The 27,946-nt window shown below is 62.0% G+C and overlaps 3 protein-coding genes across 3 annotated transcripts; 2 read left to right on the forward strand and 1 right to left on the reverse strand.

The window, feature by feature from the left end:
* The first annotated feature begins 7,216 nt into the window (after positions 1–7,216).
* Positions 7,217–9,726, forward strand: CRYBA2 (crystallin beta A2). The gene is made up of 4 exons (XM_027782323.2): positions 7,217–7,377; positions 7,799–7,940; positions 8,982–9,124; positions 9,503–9,726. Exons 1-4 carry the CDS (start codon positions 7,217–7,219, stop codon positions 9,648–9,650), a joined length of 594 nt encoding a protein of 197 aa, XP_027638124.1. The 3' UTR covers positions 9,651–9,726.
* A 2,623-nt stretch (positions 9,727–12,349) lies between these two features.
* Positions 12,350–18,880, forward strand: FEV (FEV transcription factor, ETS family member). Its single transcript, XM_055812248.1, has 3 exons — positions 12,350–13,773; positions 14,718–14,792; positions 17,229–18,880. Exons 1-3 carry the CDS (start codon positions 13,722–13,724, stop codon positions 17,738–17,740), a joined length of 639 nt encoding a protein of 212 aa, XP_055668223.1. The 5' UTR covers positions 12,350–13,721; the 3' UTR covers positions 17,741–18,880.
* CDK5R2 (cyclin dependent kinase 5 regulatory subunit 2) lies at positions 14,661–27,721 on the reverse strand. The gene is made up of 2 exons (XM_055812235.1): positions 26,296–27,721; positions 14,661–17,038 (listed from the first exon to the last, which is right to left on the reverse strand). Exon 1 carries the CDS (start codon positions 27,518–27,520, stop codon positions 26,555–26,557), a length of 966 nt encoding a protein of 321 aa, XP_055668210.1. The 5' UTR covers positions 27,521–27,721; the 3' UTR covers positions 14,661–17,038; positions 26,296–26,554.
* Positions 27,722–27,946: the final 225 nt, after the last annotated feature.

Raw genomic sequence — 27,946 nt, forward strand, 5'->3', positions numbered from 1 at the left:
GTCGAGCAGGCAGTGCAGAGCTGGTACATCCCGTTGTTGCATTCACTTCCCTGTGCGTGTGTGTGTGCTCCTGCGGAGGTGAATGTGTGTCACTGGCCATACCCTTGCCACACTCGCTGCTCTGTGTCCTGGTGTGCGCGTTGAATAAAGGTGTGTGTGTGAGCAGAGGCATGCACTGTCACCACTGCCGGGTGCCACCACTGCCTGCGTGTCGGGCCCAGCCCCGGTGGGGTGTTGGGGTGTGCCATCCCAGGGCAGGCACTGCTCTGCCACATCCTGTGGCAGAGCCAGCTGGTGCCCTCTGCACCGTAGCTTCCCAGGGGGACCAGCTCAGGCAGCTGCCGGTACACACAGGGCTGTGCGGGCACACCTAGACCCATCTGTCTTCTGCCCAGCCTATTTGCTGTGGCTCTGGTGTGCCAGGAGGAGATGTCCAGGCTGAGCAGGGGCTCCCTGCCCCTGAAGGTCACTCGGTCCCAGCACCACTGTGGGTACCCAGCCAGCTTGCACAAGGAGACAGGCTGCTTGTGTCCCTTGGGCTGGGATAATGTTGGAGGTCAGGGTGTTGCTGAGCACCCTGTGGCTGTCTGCAGCCCCCCAGCCTGCTCCTGGCTACGGCAAGGATTGGGGCAGGGAGCATAAGGGACTGTCCTAGCTGTGTGCTGGGGTCCTGAACTCCCCATGGAGACACTATCCCCAGGCAATGAGTCCATCTCACACTTTTGCCCCAACCTGGGCACCATAGAGAGAAGCAGCCTTCAGCCCAGCTGCCTCTGGGACAAGATTACTGCTATTTGGCAGGCAGAGTGGAAGTGAGAGGTGGGTCCCAGGCATGAAGCTGCATCCTGCCATGGTGAAACAACAGGCAGCTCTGCCCACCCCCAGCCCATTCCCTGGCCATGGGGAGCATCAGGCATAGAGTGGGTAGAGCCTGGCATCCTCCCCCCTGCACCCACAGGCTACTGAGGTGGAGGGATGGGGTTTTGCACTACCCCAGGAACGGCCTCTGAACCCCCATAAGTGAAGGAGGTAAGGGGGGGCCCTGCTGACAGACTCAAGGTGCTGGGGGAAAAACCCAGAGCGCTTGTACTAGTCCTGCATCTCGGAGTACATCAGACCCATCCTCCTACAGGGCCTCCAGGGAAGGAGTGAGCAATGGGAGTCCCCTCTCCCAGGCCAGCTGGTGGCCCCTTGAAACACATGGGCAGCATGCACAGGGGATGGATGTTGAGCAGGGTGCCAGGGCCGCTGCTCCTGACCCAGCTGTTGCTGGCTTTGGGAGCCTAGAGGCAGGATGTTCTGTTCTTGCTGCAGCACCTGGCTCAGCCCCCGCCCGTGCTGCCTCCTCAGAGCTGCTGGAGGAGGGGAGCCACTGCTACCAGGCTTTTCATCTGCCTCCTGGGTGAGCATCACCCTGGCTCAGGGCACCTGGCACTGTGAGGGTTGCCAACAGAGGAGTGAAGAAGCACTGGGGTGGAGTAGGGCCTTGGCCAGATGCTGGCTGAGCCGGCATCCTCTGGCTGTGGGGCTGAGGGAGCTGGGGAGGGGAGGACCAAGGACCATCCCACCCCAGCCCTGTCCTTACACCCTGCACCCCCATGGCAACACTTTAGGTGCTATATGTAAAGCTGGGACCCAGGAAGCTGTGCTCAGCCCATGGTGCCCCTCCAAATATGATAGGATGTATTGAAGGAGACGTACCTGCAACTGCATCAAGCTGGGTGCGCGGCTGGACATTCCCCCTGCCTTCATCGCCACTCCCCTGGGATTCAACTGCACTGGGCACTCTGCGGGGACCAGTATATTCCTCCAGGACACTGTAGCTGTGGGGTGCCCTGGGGGTGTCAGGCTGGGGTTATTTGGGGCAACAGGCAGGAGGTCACAGGGACTGGCACCAGCAGGCTCCATTTCAGGTCAGGATCTGGACCCAAGGACCAGATACCACCTCCTCTGCCTTGGTGGCTGGCATCCCCATCTGGGTAGTGTACGACAGATGTGGGGAGGGACACCTGAGGCTGCAAGGGACCTGCTACCCTGGTGCCCTTTTTTGAAGAGCCCAGATGGGTTTTGTCCCACTGTCTGCCCCATGCCAGGGCTGGGCCAGCCTGGGGATGCAGCCGTTGCCACCTGCTCACACACAGGCTGTAATCCACAGGCAGGAGGTGAGCAGCTGGCGGAGCCTTCCTGACCTTCAGGTGGGATTAGTCCCCATGGGAACAGTGGGGAGCAGGCAGGTGAGGCCACAGCTCCCCAGCAGCTCCTGAGGACTGAGCAAGGCTGGCAGAGCTGTGGGACTGAGCACACCCCCACACCGGCAGCAGCCTGCAGCCAGGGCCAGGCAGGGACCATGCAGGCAGGTCCTGGGTGGGTGGCAGGGGGTGAGCATGTGTCCCTGGGAGTATCCTTGTCTTGGTGGGTCTTTGCGGGTGCCTCTCTGGAGCTGTGGGTGCCACAGGGCAGAGTGGGCACCCATGGTCCCACAGGAAGGGGGTGAGCAGCATGCCTGGGGGTGGCCAGGGTGCCAGTGGGGACAGTGCAGGGGCAGGTCTGGAGAGTCAATCGCAGTGGGGGTACTGGTGCCTGGCTGAGGGCCACAGGTGCATGGGGAGAGCGGAGGCTGGGGTGAGGAGTGCTGTGTGGAAGCCATCTCAGCAGGCTGTTGGCACGACCCAGTTGTGAGTAGGAATGTGCGGGTACCCCTTGTACTGCAAGTGGCTGCACCCTCCTCTGCGTCCTTTGCCCTTCTCCATCCATTAGTGATGGTACCCAGAGATGAATCAGCATCTTGGTCCCCAGTTCGCATCGGGGTTCCTCTCCCACTGCCTGCTCACCCTGAGGATTCATCCTGCTCTGGGTGCAACAGGAGCTGAGGCAGGTACCCACTGAGCTCTGCCCTGGGGGGAGCCCAAAGGCCTGAGACCTCTCCGGGCATGAAACAGCTGGCAGCCCACGGTGTGCGTGTGTGCCTGTGTGGGAGCTAATCCCAGCAACATCTGCCAGGCTGTTTGCAATCCCGGGAGTTTCCGGCTGTGGCCGGGTGCACAGGGGACACGTGCGTGCGAGGTGGCTTTTGTGTGCCAGGGCTCCCTGTGCAAGGAGGCTTCTGTGGCGAGTATGTGCCTGCACACGTGTAGCCTCGGTGGCCAGCAAGGCCCCAGGAGGGGACAGGTGGTATTGCAGACCCCAGCGAGCCCCTCACCTCTAGGATATGGGGACACAGCAGGTGCAAGTGGGTGTTTTGGCTGGGATATATGAATCCTGGTGTGTCCATATTCAGAGCAGCCCCGAAGTGAGATGCGTGGGGAGGGAAGGAGAGGGTTTGCATCCTTGCCGAAGTGGATGATTTCCCAGGGAAATGAGGCTGGGGGAGAAACGGGGAAAAAAAAGAGCAATGGGGCTGGGTGGGGGGAACAATACACTGCCCCGATCTAATCAGCCAGACCCTGCAAATAAAAGCCACCTGTTTTGGCCCTAGCAGCAGGAAGCCATCCTCAGAACAAACAGAGCACCAGGCAACTAGGAGAAAGACAAACAGGGGCCGGCACCAGCTCCATCTGCTCCTGCTCAGCTCAGCCCCTGGACCTCCAGCCCCTTGGGGTGTGATGGTGCAGCCCCCAGTGGGGTTGGGGGCAAGAAGAGAGGGGCTAGAAAGGCTTGGGGAGGGTGGCCAGGGCTCATCCCACCGCATCAGCCAGATGCAGGACTGCACACAGCTGTGCTAGCCTGGTCAGCTAGCCTCAGTACTCATAACAGCAGTGGGAAAGACAGCATGCTGCCATGAGCCCCAGATGTGTCCCAGATGTGGCATCAGCATCACGAAGCCTAGGCAGTGCCTGCCTCACCTCCCTTGGTGCTGCCTTTCAGCCTGCTCAGCTCCCCAGGCTGTGCACCGTCCCAGGACCAGCACCTGCACAAGGCACAGGGTGTAACCCCACGGCTGGAGGCCACGGCAGCATGGTGTGGGCATGGCATGGAGCACCTGGGCACCCCTGTTCTCCCCCCACACCCCAGGGCTGCTGGCCACCCGCCTGCACTGTGCCTGGTGGCACGGAGAAACACGATCTGTTTTGCTAGCGCAGGAACAGGCTGAGCCGGGAGCGACGTGGGGCTCTTATTAAATTAGCCTATGCAGGAGGCCCTGGGCAAGCGCTAACCAGCTCCCAGAGCCAGTATTAGCAGCTGCCCTTGAGCAGTCACTGCCTGCCCCCACACCAGCCCCTCCTTGCCCCTGTCCTCAGCTGGACAGGTGTGGCTGGGGACTGGCAGGTGACAGCCACGGGGTTGCTGGCTGGTGACAGGGACAGCCTGGGCTCTGGGAGATGTCCTGGGAGGCCAGGCTGTGCATCCTGGGGTGCAGTGGGGAAGGCCCTTGTCATGGCCCTTTGTGGGTAACCCCCCCTCATCTACTGTTCCCAGACGTGGCTGTGCCTCCCACGTAGCTCCCCCAATGTGCCAAGCAGGGGGTGAGGTGTGGGACACACTGAGAAGTAAGGAGGGGGCACACCTTTCATCTGGGGGTGGGTGTCTCCCCTGTGCCCTCCCAATGCTTTTATCCCAAGGGTTGTATGGGGGTAGCTGAGCTGCCTGCGTGCCCCTCATGGCACACCACCAATGCCCCATAGATCTGGCAGCACACTATGCAGTGCCACGCACACCCCACACGCACACCCCATAACAGACTGCAGCCCTCCAGACTGCCCTCACGCCTCATAGCACCCCAGCTGAACCTGTGCCCCATGGCTCTGCTCACACAGCGCAGGCGAGGGGCAGCAGCGCGGGGGGGGGACGGACGGACACAGGATGGGGGACGACGGGACGGGACAGGACCCTGCAGTGTGCTAGCTCCACACCTTGCCCTACCTTCTGCAAGGTGTTGGCTTCCCTAAGGGTGCCCAGACCTGTCCCCCAGCACTTTCAGGGATGTCCCCAGGCCACCGGGCTGCAACTCGGGGATCTGCTTACCCCCCCATGCATCCCCTTCCCTCGCCGGAGAGCAACCCCATCCTCTGCTCCCCCAGGCAGCTCCCGGAGTGTGCCCCCCCCCCCCCCAGCCCCCCGCCACGGGCACCCAGGCCGTCGCAAGCTGCAGGTGGCTGCTTTTTAGGGCCACTCTGTCCCTCGGCTGGAGCCGGCCCCAACCGCTGCCAGGCTGCGCCCCCTGCTGGGCCCGGCCGGCACCGCGCAGCCCCGGGGCGGGGAGGGGGCGCTGCCCGGAGCGCTGCCGAGGGGCGTGTGGGTGGGACACACGAAGAGGACCCGAGAGCCCCCAGCCCGTCCCTGCTGTCAGTCCTTAGTCCCCAGTTCTTGATGAGAACGGGACAGAGATGCCAGGCATCCTGACAACCCCCCCAGCTGCCCACACTGCACGCTCCATCACTGGCACTGCTGGGCTCTCCCGGGATGCTGACTCTGTGCTCAGGACCCCCAGGAGGGCTGGGGTTTTCTTGGGAATGTTTCGGGTGCTCTGTTCCAGCCCTGGCCCAGAGGCCAGGGTGGTTCCTGCCCAGCTGAAGGTGAGGAATGCCTGGCCTCACCGCATGCTACCCAGGGATGTTGCAAGAAATGCTGCTGCCAAGAAACCAAAGATCTCACAGCCCAGCAGGGCACTCTTCTTCCTCTCCAGCCTGCGTTGGCCTCATCCAGCCCAGGTCCTGGTGGGAGTCACTGGGGATATATGCATGGCACGGTGCAGTCCCAGGCAGGGCTGGTCCTGCTGCCCAGGTGGAGGACACAGCTCTGCCCCCAAAGCTGATCCCTTGCCTCTGTGCTTGGCGTCCCCTGCCTGAGCAGGTGTGCAGGGAGCACAGAGAGCCCTTTGCCAGGCCAGGGGACATGCCCAGGGCATTGCAAGCGAAGAGCATGTAACTGGGGTCCATCGGTGCCCAGTCTGGAGTCAACACAGAAACCCAGTGCAAGACAGAAACAGTCTTGCACATCTCCCAGAGCATGGACGGACCAAGCTGTGGCTGTGTCAATACCTCCTCCACCCCTCTCACTCACCGCAACCTTCTCCCACCCCACATGGAGCCCTGCCCATGCAGACTGAGTCCCTGCCCTGCCCTGCCAGCTTGGGACGTGCAAGCAGAGCCTAGACAGAGGAGGGACCTGTGGTGGCAGAGCCCCAGGCGAGCCCAGCATCCCAGGGCGAGGACATCAGTGCCCCTCAGCTCCCAGCTGGCAAATCCCCACTTCACCCTGGCACCTCCTTCCCACCAGCCTCAACCCTGGCAAAGGCTGTGGGTGCCCTGGGAAAGGCTGGGTCCCTAATCCCCGGGCCAAGCAGTGACATTGTCCAGGGGCAGAAAGGAAAGCAGCGCGTCAGGCCCTTTGCCCATTGTGCCCTGAGCCCCTGCGCAAACACAGCCCAGCACTTTCATTGTCAGCCCCGAGGGGCACGGGGGGGCTGCTCTCGCCACACTGCCTAAGTGGAATGGACAGCCAGAGTCTGGGGTGGGTGCACACCCCGCTCCCCCCCCACCACCCCCTGCCTGCTGACACAGCGCCCTGCCCGCCTGCACCATCGGCACTTCGGCGCCCGCCTATAAAGGGCGAGGGGAAAAGCCGGCGCCGGCACCACCACCTTCGCCTCTGTGCCCTGCCGACCAAGTAAGTACCAGGCTGTGAGCCCCCAAGCCCCCCCCACTGCACAGGCGCTGCCACGCTCCCTTCGACCCCCCACACCAAGCCCTCCCACCCAATGCACACTCTGGGGAAGGGGAAGCTGCGGGGTGCTGCATGGCACAGCAGGGGTACCCTGTGCAGGAAGGGGGGATGCTAGCACCCATCTTTGCAGGAGCTGGGATGCTCTGCCCCGGGCTGCACCCCACACCCGTGTCTGAGTCGGGGTCACTGCCACCCCCCTGCACTGGGTACAATGCCACCACACCTGGCCGACCCCAGGAGCCATTGCCAAGGAGCTTGGGGGCAGAGAAACCGAGGCAGCCCCGGGTACACCACATAGAGAGATGGGGCATTGCAAGGGCCCCCTGCAACTTTAGGGGGTTACTGGATGGAGATCCCCCAGCACCAAGGGAAGGGGAATGGGAAGCATCCCCCATGCCAGCCTGGGAGGGCAAGGGTCTGGTGACAAGGGATGTGTGAGGACAGCACCGACAGCACCCTAGGCTTGGTGGCAGGCAGTGGGGTGGATGGGGGCTGATGGTGGGCACCTGCCCGGGGTGATGCGTGGGGCTCTGCCAGCAGCCAAGCGACCCGCATGACCAGCAGTGAAGCCATGGACACGCTGGGGCAGTACAAGATCACGGTGTGGGAGGAGGAGAGCTTCCAGGGCAAGCGCTGCGAGTTCCTCATGGAGTGCCCCAGCATCATGGAGCGCGGCTTCCGCAAGATCCGCTCCATCAAGGTGGAGTCTGGCCCGTAAGTGCCCCGCCAGCCCCGCGGCCCCGTGGCACACCCCACTCTGGCAAACCCACTGCTTCCAGGGAGCTGTCAGGAGCTGGTGGGGAGCCAGGACACCTGGGTCCTTCCTCAGCTCAGAGACAGCCTCATCATGCGACTTCCCTCTCTGCATTCCTTGCATGGTGCCTCAGTTTCCCCACCTGCATAGCAGGGAGATCCTGCCAAGCCCAGGCACGGGTCGGAGGCAAGTGGGGCCTTGGGGAGAGGGGTCCCACTCTCAGAAGGGATGTTTGCTGCTAGCAAGGACCCTGACCTCTGTGACAGTCCCACGCCTTGCCAGGACGTCTCCATGCCCTGTGCGAGAGGGAGAAGCTGGCCCTGGGCTGAGCCTGGGGGCTGCACCATGCATCCCTGAGGGCTTTCCTCCTCTCCCCTCCAGCTGGGTGGGCTTCGAGTACCCCGAGTACCAAGGGCAGCAGTTTATCCTGGAGAAAGGTGACTACCCCCGGTGGGAGGCCTGGAGCGGGAACAGTGGATACCGGACCGAGCACCTCCTCTCCTTCCGGCCCGTCAAGTGCGCAGTGAGTGAAGGACACAGCACCGCGGTACGCTGGGGGCAGGCAGAGCCTCCCCCCGGCAGCCTGGCACGAAGGGTGATGAGGGACAGACAGGAGGACAATTACATGGGATGTAGAGTGGAGGGGTGAGGCATGAATGGAGGTGTCGTGGGTTGGAGGGGGTAGCTGCACACACCGGCTCCCACTTCCCTGCAAGGATCCTGGGATGCTTTTTAGGGCTAAAATTTAGCCTGAAACATCATCCCAGTTCCTTCTGCTTTGTACATTGGAAAGCCACCTGCCCGGCTGGGGTCCCCAGGTGTTGTGCCCCTACCCGGGGATGGGATGAGCAGAGAGGAGCTGGCAGGACTGCAGGGATGCTTGGGGTGCAGTGTCTGTCCCCCTCCCACCTGGGGTACCCAAGCCGTGCCCAGGCAGATGCAGCCTCTATCGCTCCATCTGCAGAGACACTGGTGCTCGCAATAGCGGCACGTCTGTGCCTCTGAGCGGGGGGTCCCCCCCCCAACTTTTAATAATCACCAGGCAGATATGCTTGGGCTTTAATAAAGGGGATGTGATAAGATCACTCCTTACTGGCAGGACTGCTCCTCGGTGCAGATAGATGCGTGTGGGGGCTGGGCACGGGGGACAGTGCCGCATCGCTCAGTGTCCCAACAATTAACCCCTTGGTGCCTAGCACCCTGCAAAGCCCCACAGAGCTGGGGTGACTGCTCTCAGCAGCTTGCTTTGCCCTGCAACCCTCCCGCAACCTCGAGGAGTGTGAGGATGCCGAGGGCAGGAGCCCGTGTGGGTGCAGAGGATGTAGCCATTGTCACCTTCAGCAGCAGCTGACCACAAGGACATGAAAGTTGCATTCTCCAGGCAGCCCTGGGATGTCCTGGTGAGGGGGTGCCAGGCTGAAGGACATCCTCATGCCTTATACCAAAGCTGGGCATGGTCCCAGGCCTCCCATGGTGCCCTGGTGCATGTCCCCCTGATGCTATATCCCCTATTCCTGCACAAGCCGCCCCATCCCCGCTGAGCTGCAATGCTCTCCTTCTGCAGAACCACAATGACAGCAAAGTCATCCTCTATGAGGCTGAGAACTTCCAGGGGCACAAGTTTGAGCTGAGCGACGACTACCCCTCACTGCAGGCCATGGGCTGGGGCAACAAGGAGGTGGCATCCATCAAAGTGAACGCTGGAGCGTGAGTCCCGCTGGCAAAGATGGGGGTGGTGGGGGCTGAGAGTAGGGGTTCAGCAAGTACCTCCCTTCTGCATAGCCCCAGAGATGGGGAAGGGGGACCTCAAAAAGGAGGAGTGCTTGCCTGCTCCACTTCCCTTGAAACTCCAAGTCATGGGGTGTTTTCTGTCCCTCCCCTCCCAGGGCAAGCAGAGGGATGGGATGGGATGGGATGGGATGGGATGGGATGGGATGGGATGGGATGGGATGGGATGGGATGGGATGGGATGGGATGGGATGGGATGGGATTGGAGGGGAGGGGAGGGGAGGGGAGGGAAGCAGAGGGAGGGGAAGGGGAGGGGGATGTTTGGCCCATGGCTCTGAAGCAGAGGTCTGCCTGCAGATGGGTGGCATACCAGTACCCAGGATACAGGGGCTACCAGTACGTGCTGGAGCGGGACAGACAGAACGGCGAGTTCAAGAAGTACAATGAATACAGCAGCCAGGCCCACACCAACCAGATCCAATCCATCCGCCGTGTCCAGCACTGAGCAGGGGCAGGGCCACATGCCCCGCAGCCTCTGGGCTGCTGTGCAATAGACCTCTATCTGGTAGCAAATAAAGGCATTTGTCAAAAAAAGGGTGCTCCTGCCTCTGCTCTACTCCTCGGGGGACTGCCAGGTCTGGGGGACCCTCTGTGGGGTGGGAGGCAGTGTGCTTGCCCCAGCCCTGCTGCCCCCCAGCTCTCAGCAGATGGAAAGGGTTTCCCCTTCCCCAGGTGTTTTTGGACCCATGGCCACCTCCACCCTGAGCTGAGCTCTCTGCACCCCACCTCTGGTCCATTCACAGCAAGTAGAGGGGATGCAGAACAGTTCCCACCACCGTGATGCTCCAGTTGGGGAAACGGGAACTTTTACTAGAAACTTACTGGCCTTACTGGGCAAAGAAGGGGCTGGAGCTGAGAGGTGGCATCCGGAGGGTTGTGCCCTGGGTCCTCCTCCCAGGCTTGGTGCTAGGGAAGGTGATTGCTACAAAGTCTGTGAACACGATGGCCCCTCTCTTACTGGTTTGGAGGAGGGCGGGGGGGCCTGCCTGCTGTGGGCCTGGGGAGGAGGAGGAGCATTGTGGTCATTTGCAGGTGGGTGGGGGCTGCCACAACTGGGATGCCCACAGCTGGGGCAGTGCTGGGGGCACTAGCTTATAGAGGGAGCATGCAGGGTTTGTGTGGGTGTGCGAGGGACAGGGGCAAGAGGTCCTTGGGGTAGTGTCCTGCAGCTGTCAGGGGGCTCTGCTACCTGCTCCCAGCACCCTTAGGGTCTGTGTTCCCCCACCCCCAGCCTGGCCACGCCAGCACATCCGTGCCAGCATCCGGCTCCAGCTCAGCCGGGCACATGGGCAGCCCCACCCAGCCTCCTCCTCCTTCTCCAGCACCCTTTCCCGGCCTCTTCCTCCTCCTTTTCCATCCTGCTCTGGCATGCTGAGCCCTCCCAGGGCACAGGCCTCCAGTCCCGAGGTGGTCCCCACACCCAGGACATCCTCTATAAAGCCCACAAGACAGTGGAACAGCGCTGGGTGGCTTGGACACCTGGGTCCACGGATGCCCACTCTGCTACAAGCACTCCTGGCCTTGGAGCTGTGGGCACCCCAGAACGGTGCTGGGAGACAGGGAGGGACTGGGCTGGGGGTTGGTGGGTGCACTCCATGCACCAAGGGCTGCACAGAGACCCCAGCCCTGGCATGTGTGTGTGTGCGTGTACATGTGTGCACTGCACACATGAGCTTGCAGACAAGCGTGTCCATGCACACCCTGCATGTTCCTGCTCCCTCTCCCCTTGCACCTCAACATGCACCTTGCAAAAGCCCCAGCACCTTGTGCATCCCTATCCCACAGGGTGTCCCAGCTGTGGAGTGCCCTCCAGCCCTCCCCTGTCCTCTCGTGTCCCTGCTGGCCCCACCCCGCCACAGCCCCACGGCAGCCAGCCTCTCCCCCTGCACAAACACATTCCTGCACACCCGGCCGGGCTGCAGCCAGCCCAGGGCCACGTCAGCTCGGCTCCGCTCCGTGCCACCACCAGCACACAGGTGAAGTTGTCCTGGGCACCTGCGCATAGGGCTGTGTTTGGGGGGGGGGGGGGGGGGGAGGGGGCCGGGGGGAGCTGTGGGGGTCACAGCAAAATGTGGGGTCCTTATTGCTCCATCCTGGGGAGGGGAGAGAGCACTGTGCTGGGGGGCGGGGGGCAAACTGGCAGCTTGCAGCCAGAGGGACCTTCGGCGGCTGCCAGCTGGGTGCTCCACGTGTCCGGGCTCTATCCCCTGGAGCCCCACAGACCTGAAACCTCATCTTCCAAATCCTCCACAGACCAAAGCCCCATGCCCTGGCTCCCCCCTGGACATGAGCCCCTGTTCCTTGGATTCTGTGTGTACCTTGCCCCCCCGCCCCCATTCTATGGGCCTGCCCCAGCTCCCCCATGTACCTGGGGTCACATCATTCAGGTCCCCAAAGCTCCACATGGGCACCAGGCTCCCCCGCCCCTGGGACCCCACACTCCCTGCCCCTCTGTGCCTTGCAGCCCCCAGCTCACCCAAAGTCCCCAGTCCCCTCACACCACACTGTAAGCATCCCCACGCACTGGCTTTCTCAGGGGCCCAGGAGTCCCTATTCCCAGTGCCCACCCCCACCCCCCACCATCTCCAGCTTCCACAGCCCTAACCCTGTTTCTCAGGCTGTTTCCAAACTGCTTCCCCCAGTCTGGACTGATGTGCTGTCCCTCAGCCCAGACCCCCTTCCTCCATGCTCTGCACCATGCAGGTTTGCTGAGGGAAGATCCTGGTCACTGGGGCTGCTTGGGAGAGAGGGGCTCAGTGGGTCTGGCCCCCTCCTTACCTCACCCTGCTGCTGCCGGGGCTTGTTTTCTGTTGCCTGCGGTTTGTTCCAGGGACTCAGGCAGCGAAAGCAAGTCTGGGAGGCTGCGGAGCAGCTGCTGGGAAAGCTACACTTGGGGGGCTGGGGAGGAGGCGGGCGGGGGAGCAGCCAGGGCTGTTGGGCTGTACAGAGCTGGGACACCCACTGTGGACACTCACGCCTGGCCGAGCATTGCTCCCCATGGGCTGCAGCTTCTTATGCAGGGCACCTTTTGGCTGCAGTATAAATAATAACCATGGGTCTTGCATGGCCGTATCCTGGTTTCCATTGGATTCATGTCTCATGATGACTATTTTCAAGAAATTCACTAAGTTCAGTGTGAGAGCTCATACTTTTACTGGACATCAATGAAACACTGCAGGAGATGTTGTGGGCTGATGGACGGCTTGGCTGTACGGTATTGGCCTCATGGAGCAGAGCTCATGCCCGCTGCTGGCACGCTGCCTGGCTGCCTCAAGTCATGGGGTGCTGGTGGAGGGTCTGCTCTTGGCCTGGGGTTCAGATCCTCTGCCAGCACCTGACAGCTGCATGTAGCAGCTGGAACCATGGGTGATGGGGGGAAAAACCTGGCCAGATGTGTCTTTTGGGAGCTGACATCACCCCAGATCCTTTCCCTGTTACAAGTTTCTCCCCAAATTGCCCTCCCATCTTCACAAAGCCCAGGGCTGCTCAGGAGAAGCTTGTGGAGATGGGGCCATTCAGGTTTGGCTGGGTGTTGGGGGTCATCCAGCTTCTACAGGTCCTAATAAAGATGGGCAAGAGACTGGGACAGGGCTGGGGGACCCCATGGTGGTCACAGGCTTAATCGTCCCCAAGGCAGGGACTGTCCAGAAAGGCACAGAGAAGCCAGGGAGGTGGCAGACGCGTGGTATGTCTTGGTGCCACCAGCCATTGGAGATGCACTTACCCTGGATATCTGGGCACTGCAAAGGGATTCCATCACCAGTGTCCTGGAGCTGGAGGGACATTGTGGGGACCCAGCTGACCCACCCCAGGGCTCTGGCAGGTGCATGGGGACCCCAGAACTTTGCTGTGGAGCCCGGATTTGGAGAAGGGGCAGGCACAGAGCCCCATGGCTGGCCGCATGGGTGGCTTCAGAGGACAGAGGCAACCAGGATGATGCTGATGCCGTGCAGTGAGATGTAGAGGCCCCAGGTGATGCTGGCAGCAGAGGGACCGCTGTGCCCGCCATCCGGCTGTGCAGGTCAGGGAGCGGGATGCTGCTGGTGGTGGTGGGAGGCCGGGCCCAGGCGGTCTCCAGGCAGTGTCCGAGCCCCGCTCCCAGCTGGGATGGCAGCGCCGTGTTTGCGAAGAGTTAAGGAGGCGGAAGAGGCAGGAAGCGGCCCGAGCAGCTCTCCATAGAAACCCGCGGCCGTGATTAAAGTCTGATGCGGGCCCGATAGCGGGGGTGTGTGTGGGGGTGGGGGGTGGAGGGGGGGGTGGAGGGGGTTGGGGGGGGCAGTGCCCGCTTTAATTACAGCGGAGGAAATTGCTGGAGCCGGGGCCCCGAGCCCCTGCGAGTTGCCTGGAAACTCCCCCCCCACTCCCCCGCCTCCCCCGTCCCCTGCCCGTCCCCTGCCCGTCCCGCTGCCATTTATTCGCCATCAGCTGCTCCCTGATAAAGTGGAATAATAATAATAATAATAATAGGGGCAGGAATATTAAAACATGCAGCCTGCGGGCCGCCCCCACAGCTGCCATGAGACACGGCGCCGGAGCAGTGCCACTGCTGCTCAACATGTACCTGCCAGGTACGGGCGGAACCCCCGGCTGCTGCCCCACCGCAGCGCCGTGCACTGCACAGCACCCGGCCCCCACCCGCCCTGCCCCAGCGCCCTTCTCTGCCCCGCTCCCTCCAGCGCGCAGCCTGCCTTCTCCTCTCCCTCTGTCCTCCTCCCTTCCTGCCTTCCAGCCCCATAACTATCCCTTCCTCCTCCTTTCCAGCCGCACTCACAGCCTTCCACGCCTGCACACCCGTCCTCCCTTCCATCTTTCATCCACCCTTCTCTCCTTCCAACCCATCCTTCCACCCACCGTTCCCCGTGCTTCCACTCATCCTTCCACCCCATCCACTTGTCCCTCCATCCTTCTTTCTACCCCTTCTACCAGCCATCCCCTCCACCTACCCTCTGTCCCTTCCATCAGCCTGTTCTTCCACCGTCTTACCCATTACCTGCCCTTCCTTCCATCTGTCCACCTCTAGCCTTTCCTTCCCTCCTTCTTCTTATCCTTCCCTCCATCCACCCACCCATCCATCCTCCCTTCTGTCCTGCCATCCATTCACCCATCTCTCCTTCCTTCCATCTAACTCTCCACCTATCTCTCGTTTCCCCAGCCACCCGCTCTCCAAACACCAACACTCATCCTTCCTTCCACCCGCCGCTCCTGCCACCCATCCTTCCACCACACACGCCTCCTCCCCCTCTACCCCTGCCCCACAGCTCTCTCCCTCTCTCCTCCCTACCCCAGCCCGCGGGATTTTCTATTCCTATTTAAAAGCTTCCCCGGCTCGGTCGGAAATCCGATTTCCTTTTTCCTGGACGCGTTTCCTGGCTTCGCCGCGGCGGCGGGGCAGGCGAGGGGGAGCGGCCGGGGGCTGCAGGGAGGCTGCCCGCGGGTGGGCGCGGGGGGTCGCGGTCCCGCCTGGCTCCAGCCCCCCCCTCCACCCCCACCCGCGCCCCTTTTTTTCCCCCAGATCCAGTCGGGGAAACTTTGTTCAAAGACGGGAAGAGCCAGGCGTGGGGGTCTCTCAGCCCCGGAGTGCAGAAAGGTAAGAGCACCGCTGCCCCTTCCCCTGGACCGGCCCCGCTCCCCCCGTTCCGCACGCAGCGGGAGCTCCGCGGGGCGCCCCCACCCTCCCCGGCCCCGCAGCCATCGGGGACCCGCTCCGGTCCGCGTCGCGGGCACTGTCCACGCAGGACACGGCGGCTGCGGAGCCCCGCTCCCTGCTGCTGCGGGCGGCTGGGGCTGGGGGCATCCCGCCGCCAAAGCCCACGGGGAAAGCAGCCGAGCCCCGACGGTGGGAGCCGCCGTCCCGTTGCAGCGGAGAGGAGCGGGGTGCCCAGCACCCCAGGCCCTCCCACCGGAGCCCCGCAGCGGGGCAGGTGTGGGGTGCCAGCTCGGGTCCTGCCGGTGCTCCAGGGACATCCGATGGGGAGGGAGCTGCCAGCCAGCCCGGGAGCTGGGGGAGCTAATCCGGGCTCGGGGGACCCGATCCTGCGAGCGGGACAATGAGGTGCCATACCACCTGGAAGGAGCTGCCGGTGAAGGGCTGGGGCTCCGGCAGGGCATGGGTCGGCTGGGAGATGATGGATCCCTGGGAGCCAGAGCCATCCGTCTGGTGCAAACCATCCAGGGGTCTCGGGGATCAGCCAAGGGCTGGCCAGGGAGCAGCCTGGAGCCTGCTGAGGGGTGCAGCAGACTGGGCACTGGGCAGCCGCGGGGCCGGAGCTGTGATGTTTGGGCCACGTAGCCTGCCTGTCTGGCAAGGAGACAGGGACCAGGGGGTGAGCAGGAAAAGAGGCAAAGCTGTGACTGCAGGGGCAGCCCTTTTGCCTCTGCACTGTGGACTCTGCCCAGCTGTACTCCCCTCACTGCGCTGCAGTGAGAAGGACCTTTGGGGGTCCCTGGAGGGGTTTCTTCAGGGAGCTGCCAGGTGCTGCAGCATAGCACCCTGCAGCAGGCAGGATTGAGCCTTGCTGCCCCACCCAGCTGCACCCCCAACACCTCCCTGCCCTCCTTGCATGGTGTGAGGGATAGCAAGACCCCATAGTGGGGTCTATGGGGATGAAGAGGCAAGGGCTGCAGATGTACCCTAAGGAGGAGAGATCCCCCACCTCAGTCCCAGGATGGGGAATTTGGGAAGACAATACCTTGGAAGGACCTGGGCTTGTCTGCCTGGATCAGGATTTCTGAGCAGGGTTTGGTGGAATGGGGAACGGGTGTTCCCTGCTTTTTCCAGAGCAAGAATTGGGTGCAGCAAATAAAATCAGTGGATTCAAAGCAAGCAGGACAAGGTGGTTCTTTGTGGGAAACGTAGCTGAGCTGTGGGACTGCCTGCTGCAGGGGTTGTGGGTGCTAAACCTCTATACAGGATCCAAGCATCTTTAGACAAAATAGTGGCAGAAAAGCACAAGGACAAGGATGAAACGGGAAGACGCTTCCCCTGCTGTGAGAAGAGCCTGTGTTGCCAGGGCTGGGATCAGAAGCAGCGATGCGCAGAGCGTGCTGCTTGGGAGGGAGTGTGGGAGATGGGGTCTAGGTAAGTGCAGGGCTGCTCTTCAGGGTGGCTGGGTCCCAGAGATAGGATTGCTCATCACCCTAAGGTCCAGGGACACTCTCCTCTCATGACCTCTGGCCAGACCCAGTGGAGCCTGTCCTTGTGCCTCACCACGTGCATGACAAGGTGTGCCACACTCCTGTGTGTGCGCAGCCTGGCACAGGGGCATCTTGGGCATTCACCAAGGGTGCTCTTCAGTGCAATCTGTGGGTGCAATGGCCATGGCTCAGAGAGGACGATATTCCTCTGGAAATAAAGAATATCGGTGCTGATTCAAAGCCAGAGCAGGTCCTCCCCTGTCCTGGCCTCCCCTTACCCCATACCTGCCTGTGGCTGCCAGGGGTGCAGGTCAGAGCAGTGTTGCACCCTGACTTCTGCTAACCACGGAGATATCCTTGCAGGGCACAGTTCCCTAGAGACAGGCAGGGGCTGTGACACCAGTCCAGTTCCAAGCAGAGGCGGCAGTGAGGAATATTGGTGCTGGGATAGATCTGGGTACTGTCTAGATCCTTCCTTCTTGGGGTTGCAGATGAAAGAATCAGGCCAGATCCTCACACCAAAGCAAATGAGCAGGTATTCATCTTCAGTGGGGTATGAATGAGGGCAGGAGGGATGTGGGGACCCTGGATACAGACCCATTGCAGTCTGTGTTGACCTCTGAGCACTCCTATCCATGTCCCAAGGTGCAGGGGTGTCCTCTCCTCCTCTTGCTTGGTGGGTAGGAGGGGGTAGGGATGCTGCAAAGGAGACACAACCCTGTTACCATTTTCTGTGTCTCTAGAGTAAGGAACACACAATGAGGTACACCTGAAACCTGGGTCTGGGAGGGGACAACATAGCAGGGGATCAAGGAGACTGGGGCACATCCTGCCCCTCTCCTTGTGCCCTGAGAAGGAGCTTTAACCTCTCCGGGGCCCGGCCTTACAGGCAGTGGGCAGATCCAGCTGTGGCAGTTCCTGCTGGAGCTGCTCTCGGATCGCGCCAACCTGAACTGCATCGCCTGGGAAGGCACGAATGGCGAGTTCAAGCTGATCGACCCCGACGAGGTGGCACGGCGCTGGGGCGAGCGGAAGAGCAAACCCAACATGAATTATGACAAGCTGAGCCGGGCACTGCGCTACTACTATGACAAGAACATCATGACCAAGGTCCACGGCAAGCGCTACGCCTACAAGTTCGACTTCCACGGGCTGGCGCAGGTGTGCCAGCCGGCTGCCCCTGATCATAGCCTCTACAAATTTCAGGGCAACCTGGCCCCGCTGCCCTTCTCAGGCATCTCCAAACTCAACCTCATGACCTCAGGGGTGACTCCTGCTGGCTTCTCCTACTGGCCTGGCTCCAGCCCATCCCTCTACCCTGGGCATGGGCTCCAACCCTCTGCCCCATTCAGCACCATGGCAGCCTCCCACCTCAACAACATGAACAACCATTACCATTAGAGGCTTGGCTGCACCGGGTGGACCTTCCCGTCCCCAGAAGCGTGGGGCTGTGGAGCTGGGGAGCTCAGCAGGGAGGGATGGGGGGTGGGATCCTGCCCTGCTCTCAGTTGCCCCCTTTTAGTTTGAAGAGTGGTGTGGGGGGCGAGGGGTACTTGCAGGGTAGCTGGGTTGGTTCCCTGACATGGGTGGCTGGAGGAGAGAAGCCATCTAAATTTAGGCTGAAGAGGGATCCATGAACCTGGGAATAGAAATGGTACCTAAAGCAAGGTGTGAATGGAAGGAAAAAACCCAGGCTCTCCTCCTAGCAGGGACTGTGCCCCCAGCCCTTCCTTTGCAACATGCTGCCCACCCAGTGAGCATCCTTAGTTCTGCCCCCAGCCTGTGCCTGCCCTCCCCTCTCCCTGCAGAGGGGAGTCGGGAGCTGGGCCCCAGGGCAGCTGTATCCATGGGTGATGATCCCACTGGGCACGGGCAGGGAAAGGGAAGCCTCCCTGCAGCTCCTTGGTCCCCCACCTTGTCTCCAAAGCCTTCCTTTCCTTCATCCATCCTACACCTCCTGCTGATGGTGGCTTCCTCCAGACCTCAGGAGAAGCCTTGGTCTGGAGAGCAGATGCCCTCCTCGGGTTAACTACTGTCCAGGGCAGGGCTCGGGGGTTGGAGGTGTCACTGGCAGGTGTGGGGGACACTGCCAGCCTTCAAGGCAAGGCCAAAGGCTGGAGGCAGCAGACCGTGGCCCCTGCAACTCTGCCCTCTCCCCAGTGCCTGAGGACCACGCCACAGAGCAGGATGGACCCCAACACCTTACACATGAGCCCATGTCTTGCTGGTCACTTCCAAGTTTAATGCTCCAGTTTTACTGTTGCTTTAGCCCCTTGTACACAGGGCTTGGTAGGACACCCTCGGTGGGTAGGGACATCCCCAGGAACAAGGCTGAGTGGGAGGTGGAGCGGAAGGTATGACAGCAGGGCTGGGAGCCCTGGGCACTAAGGGGCAGCCCTGGGTCTCTCCTCCTGGGTCCAAGGTGCCCCCATCCTCAGGAGCAGGACTTTGGCCCAGTGGATGCAGAAAAGGTGGGCGTGCTGGGCTCTGCACTAGCTGGGGGGAGGGATTGGTCTTCAATAAAACAGAGAGGTGCTGTGACTTGTGTCCTCTCTTGTCTGCAGGGGGCTGGTGAGAGAGGAAACTACCCAGCAAATCCCCTCCCATCTGAGCCAGAGCACCTGCAGGGCTGGGGTGGGGAGGACACAGCCATCCTGCTGCATCACCTTTTCTCCAGGCATCACCTCTGGCTCTTACAGCCCCCACAAAACAGGGCAGAGTTGGAAACCTTTAGGCTTTTTAAGACACCCTTTCAGGGAAGCCACATACCCTGTTCCCAGGCTGGCAAGGGGATATGGTAACTGGAGGCAAGGAGGAGATGCAGTCAGTCTGGTGGAATTCTGCCATCCTGACATCATCCACAGGAATTTGCAATGCCAGGAGCCAGATCGCTCACAACCCACAGAACGCTGTGCAACCAGCTCAGGACAATGCACTGGGCCCAGCATGGCCTGATCCGATAGTGGGTGTCCCTGCTAGGTTGGGCTGTGCCAGAAGCAGGGAGGTCCTGAGCCATGGGGCCAGACTTGCATGTGACATTGATGCAGGGGTAAGTGAGAAAGCACCGATTGCCTGGATTCAGCAACATGCCCACAGATCCACTGGTGCCCATGGTGGCTAGTGTGAGCTCAGGGGCTTCCCTCTGCCTGCTTCTCCCCTTGGGGCTGTGTTCCCCATCCCAGCCCCATCGGAAATCCAAGGTATCAGGGCTGAGGGCTAGGCTTATGGCAGGGATCAGACTAGCTGTGTAGGGGGTGCTGTGCAATTACTCAGCCCATGGAGATGGTGGTCAGCTCCCAGCTCCTCTCCCTTGCATCCCCCAGATGAAAGCAGACCCCAGCTCTGGGGGATCTGTGCTGCACCCTCTGCATCACTCCAGGGTCTGGTCACTCTCATGGCCTTGGTGACATCTGCACTGATGCGTCCTCACTGCCCTAATCAGCTTAAGGAAGGGGGATCTGATGTCAATGACTCTTCTGGGGAGGGCTCAGGCTGCTGGGTACGGGGCCTGATGCTGCCAGTGAGGAGCCCATGTGTAGGAAAGGAGCTGCAGGGGCTGGGAGGCTGCCTTCCTCTGGACCTGAGCGTTGCACAGCCCGGTCCCCAAGGATGGCAGGAGGTGAAGTGGGGGCAGGGGGGTGGGAGTAGTTACCCCCATGCAACCAGCACTCAGGCTGGACGCACACCCACACACCCCAAGCATGGCCTTGTAAGGGACAAATGCAGGGGGTATCTGCCACAGCTGGCTCCCTCGGAGGCAGAGCAGGGGCTGTGCCCCCTCAGGAGGAGTCTGCTTTGGGGCTTAGGTGACTGCATCATGCAGGGCAGGACATGGATTAAGGGATGTGGGTGACTAGTAGCTCCCCCCTGCCATTCTGCCCCTATCCTTCCTGTCCCTCTGCCAGTGCCTGCACCAGGGAAGACAAGGCAAGCCCAGTTCCCTGCTCATTCCCAGCCCTGCAATCCGGGTCCCTGCTGGATTGGAGGCTGGACATGCTGGGGAAAGTGGTGAGTTACCTTTTCGCGGAAGGGAGGAGCACTGCACACCCCCGGTGCAACAGGCTGCTGCTGAGGGGTTGCTTCACTCTGCTCTGAGCTCACCTGGCACAATCCCCTTGCTCTGTCCCTAGAGTGCTACCCCAAAAGCCAGGAACCAGCCCCGTACTCCCCAAGGATGGCAACCGGGAGGGAAGGGTGGGGGACAACCACGCAGGACTGCACCAGGGATGCTTTCGCCTGCCTGAGGCAGCAGCTGGTGTCACCATGGCAACTCGGGATGCTCCTATCCCCAAGCCCCGCTGGCAGCAGCGCCCCCCTCACCCCCCACCCCCACCCCGCCCCCGCTGTGATTACTGGAGCGCGGGACAGAGCATCAGCCCCCACCCAGAGCCCTGTCTGACCCAGCCCGCCAGCAGTGCTGCTTTCTTCAGTCACCAAAACTGCCGGCTTGGAGCAGACTGCAGCAAAATCCTGCCAATGGGCGAGCAGGGCCGAGCCCAGCACAGCTCCCAGCGGAGCATCCTCCCCTGCCCCGGCCGGGGGTGCCTGGCTCGGGGGGCTGGTGGGGGAGCACCGTTCCTGGCACTGGGGTGCACCAGCTGGGTGGGGAGCCGGGGTGGCAGGCAGCAGGCTGCATGGGCCCAGTGCACCCACGGGCTCCAGACCTACCTGCGGGGAGTCCTCGAGTGCTCTGCCCAGGGTCAGATGGGGGAACACAGCCCCAGAGGGCCTCAGCCTGGGCTGGGAAGAGCAAAGGAGCACGTGGCCTGACAGCTTCTTCTGCTGCCTTGTGATTAAAGGCAGGGTTTTTTTTCCCTACTTAAAAAAAAATAAAAAATGTATCTTTGTCTCTGGCTTTGCTTAGCTGGCAAGAGGACAGGACCAAGCCCTGCCCTGGCCTCAGCCTCTTGCCAGGATGGTGGGGGGCCCCCTCCAACTCCCTCAAAGCCTCCCAGCCCCACAGCAAGGGATCAGAAGGAGGGTGGAGTATCCCCTCTCCGAGTTTAGCAGAGCCACGTCGCCACTTGCTTAATTTCTCACACTGGGAAGAGCCTTCGCAGCCCAGCCAGGTCACGTCTGCCCCGGGAGACGCGGGCTGCCTCCCTGCCCACCCCTGATACCCTTCCAGCTCTCCCAGTTTCCACTTATTTCCACCTCTCTGCGTCCCCACGGTGCTGGCTCCTCAGCTCACCCCCCACAAAGCTGCTGACTCACATCCTCTCTCCAGACACCACCTTCCCTTGGCCTGGCTCCCTGCAAAGTGCTTCGTGACTTCGTGTGGCTCAGCTGGAGCCCACAGGTGCAGGTAGTCAGGCTCCAAAACCCCTCGTAAAACCCCTCCAAGGTACCAATCATGATGCTTCCAAAAGGTGCTGCTTTCTCCCTTGCCAGTGTGCTCGGGGCTGGGGCTAGGGCTAGGGCTGTCCTGCCACCATAAAACACCCCCAGCCTGGAATTTTCTTCCCCCAGGTCCTGGATGCACCTGGGGGGATCTTTGTGCACTTTGGGTTTCTCCCTGCTCGCTGTCCTCCCCAGACACAGGGATGCTCTGGATAGAGCCCCAAACGTTGCCCCTGCTGCTGCCTGCTCTCTGGTGTCCAGGCAAGGGCTGCTGGGGAGACAGTGTCCTGCTGCTGCCCCTGCCCAGCTGTACACTGAGACCTTGGCCAGACTCTGCTGAGGACAGGGGCTGGGCAGCAGGGAGGACTGGATTAATGTGCTAATGCCAGATTATGCTTTAATGCAGGACTCCTGATGAGGGAGTGGCACCCGGTCCAGACCAGGAGGCACTAACACCCTGGAGCAGGCTCCCCAGGACTGCCCTGGGCCACAGTTTGGTGCTGCTTGGCTGTATCCCAAGGAGCTCCGTCCTCAGGGGTGGCACAGGACCATGAGACAGGCAGGGGGGACAGCACAGGGTAACCTCCATTCTCAGCTCTCAGTGGACTGGAGGTAATGCCGCTGCCTAGGCTGGGGCTTCTCCACCTGCCCCAGTTCTTGGCACTGAGCTGTCCCTGATCTGTGCTCATCAGTGCCATACCCACCAGCCAGGCAATGCCACAGGCCATGTTTTGGCTATGGCAAGGATCAAACAGCCTGCTGTCCTGCCTCCCTTGGTCTCATGCCTGCCACTGGGCTACCCTGGGCACAGGCAGAGCTCAAAGTCTCTTGCACATTTCCACCTCAGCCTGGATGCATCCCCTATCAGCTAAGACCCCATGGTGGCTGTCCTGCCCCTCCCTGGGTATAAATACCTCATCAGCCGATTTAGTCTAGGACCCCCCATGATCCCTCTGCCATTTGCTGCCATCTCCTTGCATCACATCATCCACATCTTCCCCCCTAGACATCCCACCAGCACCTGTGACTGAAGTGTCATAGAGCAAGGAGGGAACCAGAAACCTGCAGCCTGAAGCTGCAATGGAGCCAGTGTCCAAGTAACTCCCACAGAGGCAGAAGAGAGACCTCCCACTTCCATCTGCCTTGAGGAACATGCTATCCATCATCCTCACAGCCAAACGAGGAGAAAGGCTTGCGCAGAAAGCTGGGCTGAGGCAGGTCCTTCACCAGCCACGTGGGTGCTGGATCTGCATCATCCAAAGCAGTTTCCACCCCACAGAGCAGCTCCGAGTCACTCTGGGGGATGCTGCCAAGTCTTAATAGCAAGTACACAGCTTCCCTGCTGTTTGTCTGGCAGGGGGAGGCATGGCTTGCCAGGCTGGCTGCTCCAGCCACCTATTGCTCCTCCATACCCCAGTGCCACAGCCAGCACATGCATGGATTTTGTTCTGCAGGCAGAGCAACAGGGCAAGGGGAGTCCTGCAGAGCTGTTGCTCCACAAGCTCTGGGCAGAAACTCCTCCTTTCATGGGTGACTATACATCCCAGGGACCCACTGACACCCAGTGTGCCTCCAGCAACCCCGCACATCCTTTGGGGAGCAAGAGGAGGGTGCTGTGGCCTGAGAAGAGACCTCTCTGGGACAGGAGGGCCTGAACTCACCACAGGCTGCACCATGTAGCTTGTGCCCACCTGCCCTGCTGCAACATGGGGTGGAGCAGATGGGACATCCACTGCAAGGCATAGAGAGATGTGTTGCTGCTGGAGGAATTTCAAACTAGGAAAGAGCTGGGATCCTTCACCAAGGCCTTGTGGTGATGGATCCTTGACTTGGCCCTGCTGCTCTACCTCTGAGCCCCAAACCATTGTGAATCCACCGTCCCTGCAACCCCAGACACTACTGGGCCCTGCAGCTGGCAGTGAGAGGGGGCTTCCCAGTCCTCCCAGAGAGGGTCTCAGCCCTTCACTGCTCCTCAGGGAGCACTGGGTGGCTGCAGGGATCATAAGCTTGTGGACAAGCTCAATCCATCCCCCTACCAGCCGGAGCTGCCCCATAGCTGGCTCCTGAGCCAGATCCCCGTGGCATCATGCAGCAGTGCAGGCATCTGGCAAGTTAAAGCACAGAGCTTTTGAGAGGGGAAAATGCCAAGCTCCCAAGCCTGTCAGAGGATTCCCACCCCTGCTTGCATCCCCCCACAACTTCCCCTTTGCCTTGCAGGGAGCAGGAGGCTCCCAGGCAAGGTAAGATCAGTGCTTCTCCTGCCTTGCTCCCCCCAGCAGCTGTACAACGTCCTCTGGGGGAACGAAAACCAGACATCTCTCCCCTCAGTAAGGCTCTGGCTGAGCCAACGGTGCATATTTAAATGCACAGGAGCATCTAAACTCGTCTCTCATTCCTTGACATTTCCAGAGACTCTGAGCTGTCTTCAATTACCAGTCTGCAATTAGCTCTTCCCAAATCCCCCAGTAAGGCCTAGCACTCTTAATCAATGAAACACAAGTGAGGAGGGGAAGGACATGGCCTTGCTGCAGCTGGAAGCATTTTAGAATGCTGGGGCTTTAGGCTGTAAGAATCCTGAGAGTGTCTGTAAGGGGTGGGAAACCTCCACTAGTGCTGGCAGGTTGCTTGGCTCTGGAGATAAGACTGTATAAAGCCACACAGCTGGGGCTAGGGGGGTCACTGGACAAACACCCCAGGCTCAGGGTGGAGACAGCTGGCACCAATAACTTGGTTGTTACCCTGTGATGCTGCAGACTGTTCTTGCTGACTTGTGGCATGCTGCTTCATCTCACCATGCTTCAGTTTCCCACCCTGCAAAATGCTGATGGGGAGAGTCAGGGCTCCCCCAGCAGCTCCATAGGAGCTCTAAGGATCCAATTCCACTCCTGTTTAAACCAGAGTAAGTCAGAGCTACTACTCTTCCCAGCACAAGAGCTGGATATGGCCAAATTTGCAGTGGGTCGTGAGTACATTTTGGCCCAGATAGCTCACCACAAAGTCACATGAATGTCAATATAAAGGCGGGGACAAGAACACCCATTAGGGGCAGGGAGGAGGGGACCAAAACAGGTCTTAGTGGGTTTATGCAGCCGCAGAAAAGCCTTGCACAGCACCCTGCCAGGTCAGTCCCCGTCACAGGGACATCTGTGCTGTCTTCCTGGCTGCACAGCTTTGCCTGAATGAGCCAGATTGGGCCTAATTAGCAGCTCTGCTGATGCACACAAAGGTAGAGAGAATCCAGCTTACCCTCCATGACCTGCAGAGCCAGCACAGCTCTTCCTGGCTGAGGGGAGCTTGGCTGCCTGGCTCAGAGGGGCTGGGAAGCACTGGATGCAGACACCAACCAGAGAACACATGCTGTGGATTCTGCTAAAGAAGCCCTGGCACATTCAGTAGCTCGAAGCGTAGCAACCAGCTATGAGAAAGGCGAAGTTTTCCCCTTCTCCCTGGGGGTCTGCAGAAGCACAGGGCTGGTAACTGGGCCAGCAACACAGCTCCCACTGCCTGCTTGTGCCAGGGGAAGGAGCCTAGCCCTGCAGAGCACAGATAGGGAGGAAGGAGGTGAGACAGGGGCTAGCTTTAGGAAATTAAACCCAATTAATAGTGGAGGTCACACGGGCTGTGGGATCCTGGTTAGATTCATTGCAGCAGGCAGGCATCAGGCATTTCCATCTGGAATGGAGGAGGCCAGGAGAGCTCACAGGGAGCCAAGAGGCACTCAGGTAGACCAGGACTGGCCTTGGGCACAACAAACAGGGTGAAGATCTGACCCCCAACTTACACTGGGGAGTAAAACCCCCTCTGAGAACCAACCCCCCTCCCATCCCTCTTGGGGAGGAGAGGGGGCATGACTGGGAGCTTGGGGTGCACCCTAGTCCCCCTTGCACCCCACAGCCCAGCAAGTCCAGGGAGCCACCACCAGGCCCATCCAGGCCGCCTCTTTATTCTCCAGTGAAGCAAAGCAATAGGAGAGGGGACACCCTCCCCATAGCAAGCCCCCTCCCTCCAGGCTCCCTAGGCCTCCTCTGGTACATACCCCTTTTCCCACAGCAAGCCCAGGTGGTGCTGGGGGGAGGCATCACCTCACCATCTCACCGGGACCCTGTTCCGAGAGGCGCAGCGGGGAGGAGAGGTTACCCGCGAGGGAATGTGCCCCCCCCCCGCGGCTCGAACAAAGGGGCAAGCGGGCGGCTCCCGCGGGGTGAGGGGCAGCGTCGCCCATGCCCGGGTGGGTCCGTACCCCCCACGCGGGGCGGGCGGGGATGGGGGGAGGCAGTGCCCACGACACGGTAGCCCGCGGCCCCCCGGCCTTGCCCGCCCCCCCCCCCGCCAGCCTTTGTCTGCTCAGCGCGGCGGTTCCAGCACCACGGACAGCTCCGGGGCCGGCGGCGCGGGGCCCGGCTCTGCCCGCCGTGGGGGGGGTCGCTCACATGCATCATCTGCTGCCCGAGGCCCCCGCAGCACCCAGGGGGCACCCCCTGCCCCTTACCCTCCTTCCCCGTACTCCCAGCTCCATTTCGTGTCGTCGTCCCCCCCTCCCCCCTTTTTTCTAGAGAAAACACATCCTGGAGCCTCTGCTCCTCGACAGCCCCCCGCCCCCCGCTTCCCCCACCCACCCCCCAGTCTTCGCCGCCGTCTCGGTATCCCAAAGCGCAGCCCCCAGCTGGGATCAGAAGCGGGGGGGGAGAGCGGCCGGATCCGAAGCAGGGAGGGTCCAAGACAGCGTCTCCGTGGAGCTGGCGGCCGGGGAGGGGTGGGGGGAAGGCGAGGAGGATGCGGGGGTGGGGGGGGTGGGGGGATCCGGCAGTTCTTCGCCTCCCCCGCCCCTCGGTGCGCGGCCCTTTCCGCCCCCGGCGCCGGGGGCCTGGTACCTCCCTAGCGGTCCAGGCTGATCGTCCAGTGCTTGGACCCGTCTCCGCCCTCGCCCTCGCTCTTGAGGTCCTGGAAGAGTTGCGTGAAGTAGTGCGGGTCCGCGTTGATTCGTAGCATCTTGGCGCTGAGGCGCTGGATGATGCCCAGACAGCGCTCCCAGAAGCGCCCCTTGTCGCCCTCCACCAGGAAGGGCTTGAGCGGGTAGGAGATCTCGTTGCCCATGTAGGAGTAGGCGAGATAGAGGCAGGTGAGGAAGGCGGCCTGCAGCTCGGCCTGGCTCCCGATGTCTTCACCCCGCAGCGCTTCCCGGCACAGCAGGTAGACGAACACCAGGTTGGCCGGGGTGATGAAGCCCTGGTCCTGCCAGCCCTGCAGCAGCAGCGAGCGGTCCACGCTGCGAAACCAGGAGATGAGCTCGCCGGGGCTCAGCTCCTTCAGCCGGTAGCAGCGGCGGCACACGAAGTCCCCCAAGCAGCGCAGCAGCTCACCGGTGGACGCCTGCACTACCACGCGGCGCGGGGACCCCGGGGCGCGGCTGCCGGCCGGCGGCGGTGGCGGCGGCGGCTTGCCCCCGCCGGAGCCCGGGTGCAGCTCCTGCGGCGCCGAGGGCACGGTGGGCACCGGCACGGCCAGCGGGCCCTGCTTGGCGCCGTCGGCCGGCCCCACCACCGACTTGCGCAAGTTCTCGCGATTGCGCTGCACCACCAGCGGGTCGGGCTGGCCCGGGCCGCCCCCCGGGGCCCCGCCGCCGGGCTTCGGCGTCACCTTCTTGGTGCTCTTCTTCTTCTTGGCCGAGGCGGCCACCAGCCGCTTCCAAGTGAGCGCCGAGATGAGCACGCTGGGGCGCTTCAGCCGGCTCTCGCCCTTGCCCGGCACTCTTCCCGGCGCCTTGTCGGCCAGCAGCCCCCCGCCGCCGCCGCCGCCCTTGCCCGAGGAGGCGGCGGGGGAGAGGGAGAGCACCGTGCCCATGCTAACGACGAGCGGGACAGGCGTGCGGGGGCCGGGGCGCCGGCACCGCCCATAGGAGGCCGGGGGCTGCGGGGGAGGCGGCCCGCACCGGGGCCACGGTGCCCGAGGATGCTCCGCCGCGCCCGCTCTGGGCTCCGCGCCCGCCGCTGCAGCCAGCCGCGGCCCCGCCGCTCCCCGCCTACCCCGCCGCCAGCCAATCGCCGCCGCACGCGCTCCCGGTGCGGCCCGCCCCTCGCCGGCGAGGAGTGGGGGGGGGGGCGCCCGGCGCGGCTCTGTCGGGCGGTCGCCGACCCGGCGTGACCTTCACCAAGCAGGGCTCGCCCCGTGCTCCCGGCGCGGCGGCACGGCAGGTCCCAGCCCTTCAGCCCTCGCTGCTGGGGATGCGAGGAGGTGACGGGGCCCTGCCGCGGGGAGCCTGGAGGACAA

Source organism: Falco peregrinus, chromosome 8, assembly GCF_023634155.1.
Source record: "Falco peregrinus isolate bFalPer1 chromosome 8, bFalPer1.pri, whole genome shotgun sequence".
In the NCBI taxonomy this organism is placed as follows: domain Eukaryota; kingdom Metazoa; phylum Chordata; class Aves; order Falconiformes; family Falconidae; genus Falco; species Falco peregrinus.

Coding starts and splice junctions, on each gene's coding strand:
- CRYBA2 (XM_027782323.2), top strand. CDS start 7,217: ATGACCAGCAGTGAAGCCATGGACACGCTGGGGCAGTACAAGATCACG. Junction 7,378..7,798: donor ATCAAGGTGGAGTCTGGCCC/GTAAGTGCCCCG, acceptor TCTCCCCTCCAG/CTGGGTGGGCTTCGAGTACC. Junction 7,941..8,981: donor TCCGGCCCGTCAAGTGCGCA/GTGAGTGAAGGA, acceptor CTCCTTCTGCAG/AACCACAATGACAGCAAAGT.
- CDK5R2 (XM_055812235.1), bottom strand. CDS start 27,520: ATGGGCACGGTGCTCTCCCTCTCCCCCGCCGCCTCCTCGGGCAAGGGC.
- FEV (XM_055812248.1), top strand. CDS start 13,722: ATGAGACACGGCGCCGGAGCAGTGCCACTGCTGCTCAACATGTACCTG. Junction 13,774..14,717: donor GCTCAACATGTACCTGCCAG/GTACGGGCGGAA, acceptor TTTTTCCCCCAG/ATCCAGTCGGGGAAACTTTG. Junction 14,793..17,228: donor CAGCCCCGGAGTGCAGAAAG/GTAAGAGCACCG, acceptor CCGGCCTTACAG/GCAGTGGGCAGATCCAGCTG.